The sequence below is a fragment of the Xiphophorus hellerii genome, chromosome 22, assembly GCF_003331165.1.
Source record: "Xiphophorus hellerii strain 12219 chromosome 22, Xiphophorus_hellerii-4.1, whole genome shotgun sequence".
Classification (NCBI taxonomy): Eukaryota; Metazoa; Chordata; class Actinopteri; order Cyprinodontiformes; family Poeciliidae; genus Xiphophorus; species Xiphophorus hellerii.
The window spans coordinates 18892922-18908319 of NC_045693.1; the positions used below are offsets into that span (position 1 = coordinate 18892922).

Below are 15398 nucleotides of genomic sequence, written 5' to 3' on the forward strand. Positions count from 1 at the left end.
AGTTGATTGAGTTGGGTTTAGTTTTAGCTGTGGGCTTTCCTGACAACTGAAGTAAGACATTGACATATGACAGAAACTTTAGACTTCATCAGAAAACCTGGATTTTTTTTTATATATTATTTTATTTTACTTTATAAGGACAATTTTCCCCTACACATGCTCTCCTTTGTCATGGAAACACCAATTGAAACAGAAATATGTTGTGCAAAAGAGTATGTAACAGGGCCTGGTAAACATATAAAAACACCTACTAGCTTGGCGTCTTCAGCATGTCTACTGTTTTTAGTTGCATAATCTTTCATTTTGCAAAGATATCATTAGAACATGTTTTTCTCTTTTTTGTCAGAGTGCTTAATAAGGACATCAATGCTTCGCTGCACAAGAATGTCCAGTCATCTGGAGTGAGGTGGGGGCAAGCGACAGAGGAGACCTGTTAACTGTGAGGTGATCCTTCGGGGGAGTTTTTGACTTGATGTGGCAGGAAAAGAGAAAGGCATTTTCTCCTTTCACTTATCCATTTACAAGGAGTTTTTTAGCCAGCCTCTGACATTATTCAGCAGCACTAGAACTATCTGAAGAGACTCATCCTAACCACCAATGAGGGTCTCAAACGTCCAACTGGACCCTGCCGTCTTTATGTCAAATAATCCAAGACAAGTCCGCTCACCAGCTAACGGTTTGTCAGTAGGAGATCCAGGCGTGATGAAAGTACAGCTTGTTGGATGCAAAACAAACTGCTCAGAGAAGGACCAAAAACAGGGCGTGACAGATTCCTCAGGAATGAAACCGTTTTCCTCAGAGCTTTCCTACAGGGTGTGCATCCATCGTGAGATGCCTCTGAGGTCCTGTAGCTCTGCTGTGTTTTTGGACAAGTCACTTTGCATTTCGTTCGCAGAACTTGCAGCAGGAACAAGAGGAGTTCAAGCACCTCTGCACAGGTCTGCCCTGACTTGTCAGCTCGGTGTGCAATCTCTCTTTGGATCCACTATAGATAAGAAAACAGCCAAAACAAAGGAGGTGTACAGAAAAGGTAACTTCAACAGGTGCAATGGTCATGAACAGAGAATGGATCACAGGGGGAGCCCTCTATCAAAGCACCGTGGACTCAGGACCAATCAAAAGGCACCTGCTTGTGGCGCTAACAGTAAGGATGATGACTCAGAAAAGCAGAGCCGCAGCACTTCTTTGGGATTGTCATTCAGAGAGCCATCTGCCTCGAACACAAAGACTGCAAAGCAGAAGGGGAATGCAAATACGGCAGCCTTCTCTGCTCTGAGCAATTTCAGGCACATGCAGCACACGTACACTTATAGCCCAGGTATGAATTTCACCACCTTCAACTGAAAATTCAAATTGATCAATCAGTAAGCACACGTTTCTTGAACATCCTAAAACGTCAAGGAGCATATTTATGTGCCAAGCTGGTCTCAGAGTATGGATAATCTTTCTTTCTTTTTTTCCTTTCTGCCTCTCACCTCTTACTTTTTTTATCTCATGCATTGTTAACAGACTCACACACGTCTTCCACACAGTTTCCACTGCGATTTTACATCGTTTAAAATAAATCCCGGTTGGCAAAGAAACATGCTGAGCTCAAGCAGAGTTAAATAAAATGCAAACACATTCCTTTATCCGTCTTGACTTTCTAGACTGAAATATAACATGTGAAGATAAGAAATGACTGCTGCATTGAAATGACATTGTACTGTTTCAGAATGGACTCAGACATTTATAGTGAAAGCACAAGGAAACGCTAGAGGCTTACATGTTTTGTTGAACATTCCCTGGGAAAAATGGAAAAAGCTGAGTAAGCTTAAAGCTGAATGCCTGATGTCCTTAAATTGAGATGGGAAAACTGTGTTTTACATAAAAATTGAAAGAATAGGTAAAATACAGCTTAACAAAATAGTTTTGGAAATGTTACTTTGTGGGATTGATTATGAACCAAATGTGATCCTAACCATGCTTACAGCTAACTATTCAGAAACACAGCTAAAACAGGACAATGTTACATATTAGGGGACAACAAATACAAATATAAAAATAATAATTACAATGAAATTAAATAAATTAATTTTGATTTGTGTCTGGCTTTTAATTGCACCAAGAAGTAAAAGTAAGGCCAAACATGCTGACTATTTTCCAATGTGTATTAGAATATTTGGCACACAGTAACAGGCATTGGCAAATTTTTTAATAAACTTGGGCTTTGAAGTTTAATTATTTGAATGTAATAACTAAAATGACAAAAAATTAAAGTTATGCCTGAAAGTTAAATTTCAGCCATATGCTTATTTATTCTTTTTATGTCTAAATAAAGATGCTACAGATGTTGATATAGATTTACACCAAAATACAAAAAATCCAGAAAGCATTTCTTGTATTTTGTTTCCTCACAACTTGGAATCAAAATGGATTGTTTTATGGTTTGCAGCATTTCTTTTACAAAACGTGTATACAACGTTGGATATTTCATTTTCTTTTTATTGTGAAGCAAGCAACGAGTAGCACAAAATACCAGACAACGTCTGTGTGCTTTATCACTCACCCCCTAAGTTCAGCAGTTTGTAGAGACATTTTTTGCTTCAAGACGGCTCTGCAAGTCGCTTTTGATAAGTTTTTATGAGCTTTTGCTGTAACATTTTATTTGAAAGGGTGTGCATTAGACTGACATAACTGTCATGAACATGAAGGAGTCTTCATGAATGTTTACGACTGTTGTCATGAAGTGTTATTCGGTAAATAATGACACTTAATGCAAAGTTGAATTAATACTTGGATTAAGAATCCGTTACAAGTGCCAACTTTGCATTAAATGTGTCATTATTTACTGAATAACACTTCATGACAGCAGTCGTAAGCATTCATGAAGACGCCTTCATGTTCATGACAGATGTTATGTCATGTTTATGACAGTATCATGTCAGTCTTATGCACATGCCTTCGAGTAAAGTGTTACTGTTTTCGCCTGTTCTTCAAGGCAAAACTGTTCCAACTCTGTCATGTTAGATGGTTTTCACCAGTAAACATAACTCTTAAAATATGACCACAAATTCTCAAGTGAATTGAGGTTTAGGCTTTGACTTTACCATACATTTACACATTTCCCTTTTTACTGCTGGAGTATCGTTTTAGCAGTATGCTTTGGACCTTCACTAGGCCCAGTTAGGGTATCGATGAGTTTTAAGGGATTATGTTTTTACTTCAAATATACTCTTAAAATGTTATGTTTCCTGACACAAGTAAAGGTTTATCCAGATCCAATATTTTTTCTGTTTTTGATTTGTTTTTAAATTTTAGATTTTTTTTTCTTTTAATTTTGTTGTTGACTCTCAATTTTTACTACATAAAAATAAAACATCTTACTTTATGGATGCAATAGGCATAAAACAAGATCAGCACATCAAGATATAGTTGTAGAGGTGCAAATTAACTATGATCATTTGATCTGAGCCAAGATTACATAATGGACTATACACTAATTTACAAAACCTTCCAGTATTGATGGCGAAGGTTGCAGCAGAAAGGACCTGCCCTTTCATATTTGCTGTCTCATGGAAAAACATCTACAGCACACAATACTTTTTAATTATTAAAATGTCTCAGCTCTCTGTGGGACGTGTAAGGTTTTTTTCCTAATTTTTAAGCAGACTTACTTTGTTGCAGTAAATATAGCATGTAGCAAAAGCTTGACACCACATGCTAGTGATGCAGTCCAACAAAAAAGCTAAATGATTACTGCAAGATATTCAGCTGAGAGATATATGTCTCAGCTCTCTGTGGGACGTGTAAGGTTTTTTTCCTAATTTTTAAGCAGACTTACTTTGTTGCAGTAAATATAGCATGTAGCAAAAGCTTGACACCACATGCTAGTGATGCAGTCCAACAAAAAAGCTAAATGATTACTGCAAGATATTCAGCTGAGAGATATATGTTCTAAAATAAGGGGACAAGAAAGAGGTTACGGGAGCAGAATAGATGCAATGCTATCTTTTACATTATTCATCGGCCACACTCTTGTTCCCTCTGGATTGTTTTAACTCCTTATGAGTTCTGAGGGTAGTGTGTGTTTCTGCAAGCATGAGAGTGTGCTGGGTTCAGTTTGAGGTCTGTGCTTCACTGTTTTATTCAAGATAATGAAAGCTTCTCTAGAAACTCATGGCCACTGACAATGAACCAAAGAGGTGGAAAAACTGCATTCAGATGCTTCTAAATGCCTATTTGTCACAAAATTGATTGTGCTTTTATATGTTTCTTAGTAGAAATTATATTTTTCCTGTAATGCTAGTATTGAGTGATGTAACATTAATTTTATTTTCCCTTTTCTCTCTAGTAGTTTCATGGAGCATGAGCAGGCAAGGAGAACGTCAAAAGACAGAGGAAGAACAAGAAGGTGGCAAATCCACAGAACCTCAGATAATTTCTACTTGTCATCACAGCTCACCACTGAAGAATGATTCTGTGGGAGGCATTCTTAAAACCCTGAACCTGAAAGTATGAGTCACATTTCTATACTTTTTTTTTCTCAAGAATTCTCTTTTAAAGTCGCAAAATATAAAATACCTTTCTGAAGAAAGGTGAGCAAGAGCATTCAGCGTTCTAATGGAGTAGGAAACTGGAACTATGAGGATTTGTTGAATAAAGTTGTTGACTTATCGACAGAAGAATTTCATAAAAGAAATTCATGAATTTTATGCCGTTTTTCGGAATAATGTGTGATTTTAAAATATGCACACCAAACACATGGCATCTGTTTTTTTTTTTTTTTTTTGGGCCTTTTATTTGAAAGTGTTCAGACAGGAAAGTAGGGAATCGAGAGAGAGGGTAGACATGTAGCAAAGGACGCCAGACCAGGAATCGAACCTGAGACGCCGCTTCGAGGACTAAGGTCTCCTTATGTGGGTTGTGCTTAACCCCTGCACCACCACAGCACCCCCAGCATCCATGATTAAAACTATGCCATGCTCTCATTTAATCTGTTAAACTAAATAACTGATATTTTACCAAAAGACAAAAGTTGCAAAAATTGTAATCATGTCAATTCTATGTCTTAAAAAATCTTAAATATCTCCATATTTTCAACTGTAGATTTTAAAAAAGAAATAAGTTGTTTTAAAAGTTGCACCAAAAGTCTATTAAAAGTGTTAACTTTGCATTATTTGGTAAATAGTGACACTTTAATGCAAAGATGGCACTGTTAATTGACTTTTAATGCAACGTTTAAAGCAACTTTGCATTAAAAGTGTCATATACCAAATGACACTTCGTGACAAGAGTCATAAATATTCATAAAGACTTCTTCATGTTCATAATAGGTGTTATGTCATGTTTATGACAGTGTCAGGTCAGTTTTATGCACACTCTTTCAAATAAAGTGTTACCAGACATTGCACCTGCAAAGAGAGCAATTCATAATTTGAGGGGTGTTTTCCTTTCCAGGAGGCATTAGAGCTTTTCAGACCTGACTTCATCAGCCGATCTCAGGGTCGGGTCAGGAGGTTAGAGCAGAAGGCCAGGAGAAGGAAAGCTCTGCAGGACTCAAATTTAGCCCTGGGCCTAACAGAAGATCAAGGCAGGCAAAAGAGGCACTGCACTACACCTGATCCACTTAGTGGTAAGTACAGCCGAATCACTGGGACCAGAAAAAGCAGAAATAAGCCATTAGGAAATAACGCAATGTGTAACATCCCACTAGTAAACAGTCTCAGTTTTTGTCAGTGCTGACAGAAGCATTCAATCAGCTCTTGATCATATGACAAGTTATCCCAGGACTTTCTGCAATAAAGAAGTGCAACAGTCCTGGTGACGACAGATAGAAAATTGATATATAACATATTCAGAGCAGATGCTTTCTTTTCCTCTCCTACATTCATCTTTTATCATGTTACATCACTTTTGCAGACACGGGCACATTTGTCAAATTCCCTGACTGCTCTGTCAAGTGCTCCTACTTCAGCAGGTGTATTTCTGGAGAAAAACAGAAACTGTAACAAATTAATAATAAACCTGAGAACATGTCATGGCATTTCTTTTACCAATTGGTGGAATGATACACTGTTTATTTAGTAACCATCTTTAATTTCATTGTGTTAGCAGGCTTGCTCGTTAAAAAGGGAATAGGACATGTGATTGCCTTGTTAGTGGAGCACCATTTCACTGACTTTGCTCTCTGGTGGCCATCATTGAGTACTACAGAGGAGTTAAAGTATCTTGAATAAATTCAGGTTGGCCAGATATTAAAAAAATATGAAATGAATAAAGAAAAAAATAAAATTAAACCCTACAAAAAGAAAACAATACAACTAGTAAAATATAACTTAAAATTTTGTTTTGTTTTATTTCTTTCTTCTTTTTTTTTAACTCTTGAAAAAGTAGCCAAAACTCCTATGGTTTACTTTGGCTTGTTCTTCAGACTTTTATTGCTTTTATCATCTTTGTAAACTAATTTAAATTAGCTTACTCTCCATCCATCCATCCATCTTTTTCCGTTTATCCGACCCTGGAAAAGCAGAAGCAGGGAACAATAACCTTATTGTCTTTTATGTGTCATGAAGGAGAAATTAAAGCTTATGGTCCAATTATACCTTGATGCTTTTCACTTCACTTTCAGTCTGACAGAATTAACAGGACCAGAACTGGATCTGCCAGTACAAAAAAGTTGTGATGTGTATGTGGGGGTGTGTGTGTATTGGGGGGGCGGGGGGTTGTGGGTCTCTGTGTGTGTTTTTTGTGTCAATGGACTAATGGAGGACAGCGTTACAGTCTAGAATAGAAAGCTCATCCATCAGTGTGTATTTACATATGCAAGCTTGATTTCCATATTAATTTCTGTTTGTTATTCCTGTGTGTTTGTTGGACTGTGGATGTGTGTGTCCTAGATAACCTTTTCAAGCCTAGAGAGCGTTCTATATCAGGCAGAGAGATGCAGCTCAGGTCCAGACGGTGAGTCCTCTACACTAACCCCCTCTCAAAGAGAGTCGTGTGGGTTTTCTTTCTCGTTTTCATAGTGCAGTCAAACCCATCAAGTTTCCCTTTCATACACAATACACACACACACACACACATCCAGATGCTGTTAACACCCAACAAATTTGATGCTCAAATGTCTTGGCAGAAGATATGAGGTAACCTCTACATCTTATCTCTTTTTTTCTCTCGCTCTTTCTCTGTGCTTATCTGGTAAAACACGCCTGATCTGTTGAAGGTTTCCCATTGTAATTGTTTTTCTTTTTTTTCAAAAGCAACACTATCTCACTCGGTGGATCTCCTGAAAAAAAAATGGCAGTAGTTCTGCACGTGATAAAGGGCTGTGTGTGTTTGCAGAGTGTTTATCAGTGGATCCAGGTGTTTTTTGTTTTTTGGGGGTTTTTTTTCCAGACCGTAGTCTTACTTGATCAAACCTTGTCTCCAGAATGCCAGTGTGTTGGCATGGCTCAGTCACCCTTAGATTTCTGATAGTATTTTCCTCTGCCCTGTATGAATTTTCTTTTTTTGCGTCTGAAGGATTTACAACAAGTTGCCGGAGGTGACAAAGAAAAAGGAGGAGGAGAAAAAGAGGGCTATATCTCAAAACAACAGACTGCGAGCAGAGGTCTTCAAAAAGGTAAATGGGATCAATGTGATACTCTGATTAGGATGTTGGATTACAAGCACGTCAGATTGATCAGCTGGGAAATCTATTATTTATTATTTTGACATAAGCATCTGACGTACTCATCACGTGCGTGGGTCTTTATTGCCTCTTTTTCTGTTACAAGAGTTTGTCTTTGAAATAACTTTCTACAACTTTTCTACTTCCAGAGTAGAAAGATGATACCACAAACAATTTCAGTCCGTTTTCAAAACAAGAGCTGAATTTTAAACAAGTCTGAGTTTATCATAGATTCTTATCAGGGATTATTTGGGCCCTAATCAGATTTTAATTCAGGGGCACTCATACCAACATGTCAAAAACAGATACTTCTTCATTCTGAGACTACACTATGTGTGTAGCATATCTACTATTAATGGTGTAATTTGTAATTTGGTTACATGATACTGGTATTACTATGGCTATTGATTTTAACCTTAAAGGACAGGAATAGCAAAGAAAGAAAAGTGCTCTAATTAATTTGCAACTTCTGCAAACAAAAACTTCACAGTAAACCAGTTAGCAAGACTAACATATTTTTGTTTTTAAAATTTGGAACAGGAATGTGAAATGTGCCAAAGGTCTAGTCTTTCACTGCAAAGTAAAATCAAATTATTGTCTTGGGGGCCCCCTGGTGGTGTGTTGAACTTGAGCAGCCGCTTAACCTGCAATGCCTCCTGCCAGCTCTGATTCTCGTTGTTTCACTTTTTTTATATGCTGAAATATATAATTGAGCCCAATATTATCCGTTACCCTGTATTGCATTTGTATTATTTTTACTTGCATTGGCAACTTAAGGTATGGAGATATTTAATTATAATGACTTCCAGTTCAGTATTCAACACTCTGACTGAGTGTGTATGTGTACATATATATACAGTATATATATATATATATATATATATATATATATATATATATATATATATATATATATATATATATATATATATATATGTATATGTATAAAACAAGTACTCGCTTTTGAAATTCATTGTATGTCTTCATCGCAAATTAAGTGGTGCATATTTTATGTCCACATTGATACAGCATCTATAGTAGGAAGACCACAGTCATTAATGTCTATCAATGTTAAGCTCTTACGTATTTAATTTTTATAGTTCCATGATTCTTAATAAGTACTACTTTCTCATAGGTTTGAAATTAGATAGATAGATAGATAGATAGATAGATAGATAGATAGATAGATAGATAGATAGATAGATAGATAGATAGATAGATAGATAGATAGATAGATAGATAGATAGATAGATTATAAACTACATTTATTTCTGAGATTATGCAGTTTTTATTTTGTCCAGCAGAGGTCAGTGTTAAACTGTTAAATTCTTGTGCATCTGTCTATGTCTGAACTAAAACACACTTTTGCTTCTTTATTACTCAAAAATTCAAAATCTTAATTTTTTATATGCAATCTGTAAGTTGTGCAGGAAGATGAACATCAGAACAAATACATGACCAACAAAGTCTGCTTGTTGTCTCAGTATAAGAACTACAAACAATTGTAGTGTTAAGCTTCAGAATAAGAAGTACTAGTTGGTACTAAGCAAAATACATATAGAGAATATTTTAAGCCTATGTATCTGCCTTTTCAGACAGATAGAAGAACTTGGGAAATGAGTGATGTATTTAGGACATGCTGTGTCAGTCAGATCCTCTCCTGTTCACCTGTGGGTGAACCATCACTTTCTTTCCTATTATAACCTGAACAATGAGTTTGCTGTCAACCAGAGAAGAAGCAAGAAATGTAAAGAGATGTCTCAAATCTCTGAGTATTGAAGTAGCACAAAATTAAATGCAAGTGTTTCTTTTTTCCCCTGGATTTCATAGTTATGTCTCTGACTGACATCTGAGTATCGTGTTTAACTCTCAGATCTGCTTTACACAAGGCCAGATTTTCATTTTTAGAGAAAATGTTAAATCAACAGTAACCTGGGGTTTTGCTTCGCTAGCACAGCTGGCAGCTGTGGGCTCTGCTGAAGAATAGTTCATTTCTTGATAAAAAAAAAAAAAAAAGTTTTTGCAGCTATGATGTAAGTGTGACCTCTCCACCTCTCAAATGAAGCCATTAGCTGGGCTCCACCACAGAGATCAGGAGAAATAGAATGAGTTCCTCATGAACAAACGCTGTGTGATTTGGAGACCTCATTTTTATCCCGTGCTGAGGGAGAAGCCCAGCAAAGACTCACAGCGAGGGTCTGATAGCACAAGGTGAAGGGTGGGTGGTGTTGAATGCTGTCTGAAATGAGATTCCAGCTGCTGGGTAGTACATTTGTAGGAGTATGATTGCAGAGAAGTGAGATAGCTGGCCAGACTTTTTCCCTTTACCCAAAGGCTTGGGCACCTCGGGGGTGAAGCTGATGGGTGTGAAAGCCAATTTAGCGGTGGTAGCTGCTGCGGTCTGATGCTGAGCTGCTGCTAACAGAGCAGGAGAGGAAAGAACTGAGTGCTGATAAATGGGTTTTGATCAGCCGATTGAAGAGGTCAACCAGTAACATGTGTGTCTTTCTTGTCTTCCAGAGAGTTCTGGACCAGATTCTGCAAAGATGAACTCAACCCCATCAGGCGCAACCTTCATTTTAAAATACTGACTACATATGTATGCATTCCATTCTTGGGTGGTGTCTATTGAATATCCAGTGTTAGTTATCTCTTTACATTGTTGCCAACAGTTAAACTCGATTTTGTTTGCAGTGTTCCCAAAATCTCTTGTTACTGTTAGGTGGGGACTGGTTATCCAGGTTTGTAAATGTTTCAGATTCAAAACCATAAAAGTCTTAGAAAGAAGAATTTAAATAGTCATGATGTGTAAATTAAAGGTGTGCTGTCTATCTCTATCACTAAAGTAAAACTGTTAAAACCTAGAGAAGACAAAATATGGGTGGCATGTCTGATAAGCAGCCGACTGCAGATAGTCTGACTGAATACCAATTAAATAGTAAGTTGTTATACTTGGTGTACGTGGTATTAGTCAGGTCCAGTATAGAGCAGAATGGGATAAGAAGTGTTTAATTGAGAACTATTACTAAATGAGGCAAGTTGATTGGACATTTTTGCATTAGTCTTTCTATCAAATTTAAAATCACTCTAAATAACCGATATAAGAATCTATTTATATATTCTTTTATTTTAGCACAATTAGGAGCAATTGTTGCTTTTGTTTTGCATAAAAGCGTTTAGATCGTGTTATGCATTTTAGTGTTAAATCATTGCATTAATACTATGATGTAGTAAAACTATTTATTCAAGGTAAAGTATATAATTTTTTTCTGGCATCGTTTTGTATCAACAACTTTCACAGAATGAACTATTATAGCCTGTTAGAGGTTTAAATAAAGCATATTATCTTAACCTTTCAAATGTGAATAATAAATTGCTAGTAAAATAATCTACAAATAACTCAACCAATGTTTAAAACTGAGTTTTCATCAACATTATGCTCTTCATAGTTGTGCAAACATAAGAAGACACAATGAAACTACTGTGGCTAGAAGTTAGTTTTGACCTGAACCACCTGACTTTGTCAGTGGGACAGCTTTGTCCTTGAAATGAGGGAGGCAGACCATGATTCATCATTGGCTTCACGTCTGTCTCAAGACCTCTGCAAACACCAATCTGGAACGATGGAATTTCAAGCTAATCGAACTCATGAGACACACAGGACATGTGAAGAAAAAGGCCCTATGTCACAGAGCTCCAAACCAAAGATGACTATGTTACAGGAGAGGAGGATCCTAAAGTGCACCCTGGGAGTTTGATCGGCTTATAGTCTGTAAGGGTGACAGCATTTTAAAAAGTGCAGACTTGGACCTAGACAGAGTTAAAACAAACACACCATAAACATCTAAGGTGTGGTGACAAACCTTTTGTGAACCTCAAAAACTGCATTTAAAAGCAAAATTGTGAACAGTAAATAAATCTGTGATATAAAAAGACTATTTGGTTTGTTGTAAGGTTTTTGATTTACATCTCTTGGCTATAGCAAAGAACATTAATATGTGTTCATGTTTCTCCTTCCAGTGTTACCAAGAAATCTGTTTGGGATCGCTCCACATTGGGTTAGCAATTTTTGTGCTGCCATGTAGGCAGGTTTCAGAAGCTGAGCGCTGACTGACAAGAGTTATATCTGAGAAGACAGGTTCTTGTTAGTCAGCTTCCCTCTCTCTGAGGAATCATGTGTCTGGATGTCACATTACTGTCTCTGCATAATGTGGATTGTGCTCCTTGGTCCCTCCACAAGCTAGAATGACTCAACTGCCCTCAGGTTATCGTGCTGCGGTGGCTTTTAAAAAGAAAACTTATAAGATAAGATTGGCACAGGTTTCATCCAAACATTGAGTCTCGGCTTTCTTTTTATTTGTGACTCTAGAAGCAAATAATACATTCAAAGAAAGTCGGTGGTGAATGAAAAGTTTATTTAAAATTTGCCTCAAGCTGGGGTGCTCCGGTGGCGCGGGGGTAAAGCGTAACCCATGTATGGAGGCCTTAGTGATTGACACGACAGATACGGGTTTGAGTCCTGGCTGGACAATCCTTTCTGCATGTCTTCCCCCTCTCTCATTTCCTGCTTTCCTGCCTGACCACTCTCAAATAAATGCCACTAGAGCCAATAAAACATTTAAAAAATTGCAACAAGCTACTGTATGTAAGGGATAGACAGAAAAAACAAGGAAATAGGTCAGTTGAGACCAAAACTTATATTCTTATCTATTGGTTAAATGTTGCGTCAGATGAAAAACCAACACTACACATCACCTTAGACCACAGGTGTCAAACTCCAGTCCTCAAGGGCCAGTGCCCTGCAACTTTTAGATGTGCCTCTGCTGCACCACACCTGAATAGAGTAATTAGGTAATTAGAAAGGCTCTGGAGAACTTATCTACAGAAGAAGGAGGTAATTAAGCCATTTCATTCCAGTGTTTTGTATCTGTGGCACATCTAAAAACTGCAGGACACCGGCTCTTGAGGACTGGAGTTTAACACCCCTACCTTAGACAGACTTTCTATGTTAAAATATTGTGATGGCAGTATAATCCTGTGGGTATGTTTTTCTTTAGAGAATCTGGTCAGAATTGATGGATTTATATTATTCTTCTATGAGGATAAACACCCAGAGCTACATTCAAGCTGGCTTTGATCAAAGCACATGTGCGTGTTAGAATGGTCCAGTCAAAGTACAAACCTAAATGTGATTGAGAATCTTTGGAGAGACTTGGAAAATGATGTTCATAGACAATATCCAATCTGACTGAGATATAGGATCCACAGAGACATCTGTGGCCTTTATGCCTGCAGTGCACAAAGTAAGAAAGATTAGGGCGAACCATTCTAGGTAGTAACCCACAGGACACAGATGGGGCCTGGGTAAAGCTGGCGTGTGTGTGTGTGGGTGGGTGGGTGTGTGTGTGTGTGTGTGTGTGTTGGGGGGTGAGGAGGGATGCAGAGAAATAGGAAAGCAAGAAATGAACAGTGAAAGGGAAGAAAATCCCATAAGAACTAACAATAAAGGCTGATTAACATTGTTATTAATACCCTACAGTCTACAGTAATTCTAAAATAATTAGGAGTTTAGCTAAATGGACCTTACCAGAGGGGCCGCGTTTCATTGGCTGATGTCCATTCTACGTGGTCACGTGCGTGGGCGTCTCACAAACACACCGTTAGCTGCCAACGCTGCCACCAGGCTTTGTTTGTGAGACTTGCGGTCACGTGGGTCGGTTGTGGGCGGAGCTTGGTAAGGTCCATGACCAGTGACAGACATAGACTCAGGCCTGAATTTTTGTTTCTCCAAACCTTATGACTTCAATCTGTCCATCATATATTCTCACTGATCATAAACAGATTGCTGATCCCTCACACAAATCTTGTAACTTCTGTTCCAAAAATGAATTTTATAAAACAAAGCCTATGTGACATTGAGAAAAAATGCATTAGTTGAATTAGTTAATGTGGTTTTTCTTAATATATTCAAAAATGTTTTTTTAGTGATCTTATACAGTCGTCTTGTATGTTTACCCACTATACCCGAAAATGGTTTAAAAGTTACCACATATAAACAATAATTGCTGATTAAAACCAGAACATTGTACTGGTACAGCATCAGAAATCGTTCTAATGCAATTGTTTTGTTGCTTTGGTACCCAAAACGATTACATTAATAGGATTGCCTTGGAAGAGGGTGGCACCTATTTTTCGGGGGACACCGGGGCGTCATTAACTTAACAGGCTTTTGGACCCAGCGGACTCCAAAGCGCACATGGCACGGTGTTGCTGCTCCGGCGAGTCCTCTGCTACATCCTCTCTCTGCCGATCTTCGTTTTCTGCCTCTTTCTAACTCAATCCTTTAAAAGAGACACTTCCATGCCCCTCCCCCGCCCCTAAAAAAAAAAAATCTTGCAGGTTTATCTCTATGTCTCTCCCACCTTGTAGCTTGAAACATGTTACTTGCTTTAAGGAAAAGTTTCTGCATGTCGTTAAAGTCTGTTTTGGTATTTCTCCCTCTGAAACTACTGTGAGCTGCTTCAACCCGTCTCTAAATCAAGTCAAATTGCCTGCAGAGCCTGGAGACGCTGGACTGATAAATCTGTAGCTGTGTGATCGGAAGATTCTTTCCCCCCACCCCCTTTATTTTTTTCATCCGAGCACCGGGCGTGATGAGACGCTGGAGCCGCCGGAGGAACTTTGTCTTTCTGGGTTTTGCGCTGCACGTCTGGTCCCTGTCCACGGCCCTGGAAAATGTCAAAAACGAGGTTTTCAGCATAAAGGAGGGTGAGTCTGAATGAGAATAAGCTGTCTACATGGTTGGCTTGAGTTGACTGTACATTTCCGTAAATAAATTAAATCAGTTTGTTTTGTAAACTGCCTTGGGGATACATTTGTTGTGAATCAGGGCTGCATAAATAAACTAAATTGAATGACTCAAGTGAACTGAGTTTACAAGAAATGACTTAAGGTCCTTATCAAAACTACATCAGACAGAGTCCCAATTCTTTGGCATATGTGCATAATTTGTTCTCATTTAAGTTTTTCAGAATGCATCCAGACTCCCGCAGCTATAATCATGCTGTGCACCTCACTGTTACAGAAAGTGCATAAAGGATGCAGGGTTTGTTTTTGTAGGTCCATCTTTGCGCAACAATAAAAGGAAGTCAGACTGCTGTCAGACGAACAGATGAGTTTAACATCCAGGAGGATGCAGCGTCATCTTTGGCTTTCAAAACATAAACCAAAACAGGATATATATATATTTTTTTCTCAGATGCTCTAAATTTAATCTGCTGAATTGATAGGACCGTGTAAACTGTGTGGGGGAGCTAGACGGGAGCATTGTGGCACATAGCAAATATTTCATGTGGCTGTGGTAACCAGAGCAAATATCAAAGACACAGGCAGAAAATAAGAAAATGCTTGATAAATAGACTCAAATAAACAAGAATTTCAATTTCCTGTGGCGAAACGGGCGGCTTTGAATATCAACAAATTCTTTGTGTGCTGTATGAGAGTATAAAAATATATTGTATTTCATGTAAATCAAACAATTTTGTACAAGTAAATTATTATTTTTGAATCCAGTTTAACCTCTATGGACTGGTTCACTACATTATTACCGATACTTTTCACATTGTCACCAGACACACATACGATGGAGCTCAGGAGGTGTTCTCTGCTCACATCAGCTCAGTGCGGAGTCATTAAAGCTTTCATCCACAGGTTTAGCTCATATAAAAATGCAGGGAGCAAAAACAGT

At 37.9% G+C, this 15398-nt stretch overlaps 2 protein-coding genes across 3 annotated transcripts in view; both read left to right on the top strand.

The window, feature by feature from the left end:
* Window positions 1-348: 348 nt before the first annotated feature.
* LOC116712715 (uncharacterized) lies at window positions 349-11586 on the top strand. The gene is made up of 6 exons (XM_032552537.1): window positions 349-1318; window positions 4334-4494; window positions 5440-5614; window positions 6879-6942; window positions 7504-7603; window positions 10172-11586. The coding sequence occupies exons 1-6, from the start codon at window positions 598-600 to the stop codon at window positions 10199-10201; spliced, it is 1251 nt and encodes a 416-aa protein (XP_032408428.1). The 5' UTR covers window positions 349-597; the 3' UTR covers window positions 10202-11586.
* Window positions 11587-13938: 2352 nt separating this feature from the next.
* Window positions 13939-15398, top strand: part of adam12b (ADAM metallopeptidase domain 12b) — a 91744-nt gene continuing 90284 nt past the window's right edge. Inside the window, exon 1 of one of the 2 annotated variants that reach the window (XM_032553456.1) lies at window positions 13939-14419. In XM_032553456.1, the coding sequence (XP_032409347.1) occupies window positions 14305-14419 (115 nt within the window). In that variant the 5' untranslated portion in view covers window positions 13939-14304. The remainder of the gene's footprint in view (window positions 14420-15398) is intronic. The other variant, XM_032553457.1, reaches the window with a different exon arrangement.

Excerpts from the sequence above, each read along its gene's own strand:
- LOC116712715 (XM_032552537.1), top strand. The coding sequence starts at position 598 with ATGAGGGTCTCAAACGTCCAACTGGACCCTGCCGTCTTTATGTCAAAT. Across the intron at positions 1,319-4,333 it reads CACGTACACTTATAGCCCAG|TAGTTTCATGGAGCATGAGC; the intron begins GTATGAATTTCA and ends TTTTCTCTCTAG. Across the intron at positions 7,604-10,171 it reads GAGCAGAGGTCTTCAAAAAG|AGAGTTCTGGACCAGATTCT; the intron begins GTAAATGGGATC and ends CTTGTCTTCCAG.